The sequence below is a fragment of the Plasmodium inui genome, assembly GCF_000524495.1.
Source record: "Plasmodium inui San Antonio 1 unplaced genomic scaffold supercont1.12, whole genome shotgun sequence".
In the NCBI taxonomy this organism is placed as follows: domain Eukaryota; phylum Apicomplexa; class Aconoidasida; order Haemosporida; family Plasmodiidae; genus Plasmodium; species Plasmodium inui.
The window spans coordinates 82-3,061 of NW_008481846.1; the positions used below are offsets into that span (position 1 = coordinate 82).

The window sequence follows — 2,980 nt, forward strand, 5'->3', positions numbered from 1 at the left end:
GGTGTCCGAGGGGCGTAATGTCCACTTGCTCACGTGGTTCCCACGTAATTCATCTTGGGATTCCTGGCTTTGTTTGAGTGTATCCTTCCTCGTAGTGTATACTACTTATCTATTAAAATCTACTGTTCCCTTCCTTTGTGATTTCCCCGCTGAGTTCCTGGGGTGTCAATGGTCATTTGCGTACTCCAGGCATAGTTTCTTACTTCCCTAGACTACTTCCTTGCTGTCTTCCCATATCTTCTCTCCTTTGCGCGTGACACTTCTTCCCTGTAGGTCAGTCCGGCGTCCTTCTTCGGGAAAACTTGTTGTCCGTCCGTTTACTTAGCCGGGAACCCTATCTAGCCTGCTTTCTCTTTGGACTCCATGGTCTGGACTTGTTCTGGTTCCGCTCCTTCCTTCTGTTCCCCGTCTACGTTACCTGCTTCGTGATTAGCTCCTCGCCTAGGCCTTCTACTTTCCTTCGCCAGTGATGGTTAAATTCCTGATTTGCCCCCCTGCGGCTTACCTCCTCGTCTTTTTTAAGTTATTCCTGTTCAGTCAGGGATGCCCCCCCCCACTCCTCCGGCAAGACTTTCCATCTGGCTCTTCCCTTCATAACTTATTCCCTCCCGTCTGGGGGGGAGTGCATGAATGCTCTCTTGTTGTATTTACTGCTTTTTCTTGTCACTGGTATTTTTCAAGGCACTGCCCTTTCCATAATCTGTCCATACTTGCTCCCGTCCATTCTTCTACCCTTAGAGCGCCCGGATTCCTGTACCTGCCCAGATCATTCTCCTGGGGCTGCTTAACTCTTGACTGTGGCGCTTATTTTTCTTTGTTCCTTGGTTATCCTTATTCATCATATCCTTCAAGGAGTTCGATTTCAACCTTCGTTTCTTCATAGGTACTTTTTCTTAAATAACTTCGCCCCCTTTCTTGGCTTTGGGGGGTTTCCGGTTTCCTCCTTTACTTGTACTCGTATCTTATACGCTATGTGATTCCAGGGTATTCTTACTGTCCTTTTTTAACCACCCTTGGTCAGATCCTCCTCTGTACTTCTCGACTCAGCGGTTTCCTGCTGTTCTTCCCTGCTAACTTATTATTCTTCATTCTTCCGGCTCCTGTATCCTTAGAGATCTCGTGGTTTCCTGCCCTAGCTGTTCACGCCTGCCGTCTTCCTGTGCAGCCTCGTTTTGATATGCCTTTTATTAAGGCGTGGCGTCCTGTATTATGCTTACTATTTATTCGTCTTCTCACTACCTCCCTGGCTCCTATTCGCCCCTTTCGCGCCCCTGTTCCCACTTGTTAACCCGTCTCACTTGTTACTGTGTGTTCCCTTTGATTTGGTATTCCTATTGTGATGGGGCTCCCTGTCCACGTTTAGCCGCTATCTTATATTTTTGCTCCTTTTCTTCTTACTCGAGTGAATTACTGTTTCTGCCGTTCTGCGTCTCCTGTCCCTATCTACATATAGTTTTATATCACTTCCTCAGGGTCATTGCAGTCTCTCTTAAGGTTGGCTTTATCAGTTGGTGGGTTAATTTCGGTAGATATTTTTCCGTAGGATTCTTATCCTCCATAGGTACTTCTTATATTCCTTACGGATTTGTCGTTTCTTGTTTGTTTTCAATATACTCACTCCTATTCATGACACACTTGCCCCTGTTTCCTCTCTCTTACTCCCTCTTGTTATATATACTACTATCTCCTTTACGGTATATTTATCTGTACCTGCCCGGGTTCTAGATTTGGTTTTCATGCTTTTAATAATATATAATTTTAACTAGGAGAGTTTTTATCCCTCGTTTTGGTGTTTTGTATTTCGTGATACTTCCATTTTTTCCCACTCCTGCTTTGGTACGATTAATTCTTCCCCTTCCACTTCAGCTGCCTGGATCTTCTGCCATATCAACTTGGCTTTCCCCTCATTGGCAGCGTTAGGGATAAGGTAGTGTTGTATATTCCTGATATCTTTTATTGCTCTAGAGGAATACTTTTCGCTATAATTCGGATTCTTTTGGTTATTCTTATGTTCTATTGTTCCCCCCTTCTTGGCGCCTCTTGGTTCCGTGTTCTTCTGCTTTGTCTTTCTATTAACTACTGTATAGTCATTCTCCTAAAGCTCCTGCTTTGATTCCCAGGTTTATACGGCTCCCTTCTTTATAGGTCCCATTACTTGTGCTTGGGAGCCTAGCCCTCCTCCTTCCTGCCTGCCCCGGTATCGGGCGTTACTGGTGCTGTCCTGTTTCTTCACGTCCTTTTCTGCTTCACATTCTTGCCCCCCCCTTAATGGCCCTTATTTCTTCATCTATCTCCTTAGGCCGCAATTGCCATATTTTCCTTCGCTCCTCCTCTTTTCTTCCGTCGTTCCATGTTTTGCGTCCTTTGTTCTCATAATATACATTAGCTGTTATCAGTAAATTCTTAACCACTACTTTAAGCCTCCTTCCTACTTCATCTTCTCCCTTTTTCTTCGTTTTCATGAGGTCACGATAAGTCGGCCTATATTATCTCTCATGATATTCCTTATAGCAAAGAAAATAGCATCTAAGCCACAATATCCCGTATCCAGTTATTCAAACAGTTATTCTTCCGCGATCTGGGGGTTAAATATATATTATGATAAAATACGGAAAGATAAGGAGCTGGTTGTCCATTCAATAGATCTCCACAATAACTTACCAATATTTCTGGACATCTCTCTTAATTAGTCAGGTGCAATAACACACAATACCTTTATAAAACTATTAGACTCATTATTAAGGGAGAGATGTCTTGGATTATGCCTTAGAGATCCATATATCATTACACCTAAGACTGATATAAAGACCATTTCACTGCCAAAATGATTGTGTAGTTATTGACTTTCTCTTATTTCTCAGAGGAACTTCATAACTCTACGGGTCTATTAGACTTGTTCATAGGATATGTTCTTATTCTATTAAAGGAATTTAGGCATCGTATACTTTTATACTTGGTTAAACATAAAAGGGGTTATGAA

General features: G+C 42.9%; 1 protein-coding gene across 1 annotated transcript; it reads right to left on the bottom strand.

Annotated features, from left to right (window-relative positions):
• Window positions 1-1,774: 1,774 nt before the first annotated feature.
• Window positions 1,775-2,462, bottom strand: C922_03040 (hypothetical protein; the record flags this gene model as incomplete). The annotated part of the gene is made up of 2 exons (XM_008818632.1): window positions 1,775-2,069; window positions 2,251-2,462. 2 exons carry the CDS (start codon window positions 2,460-2,462, stop codon window positions 1,775-1,777), a joined length of 507 nt encoding a protein of 168 aa, XP_008816854.1.
• Between the last annotated feature and the right edge of the window lie 518 nt (window positions 2,463-2,980).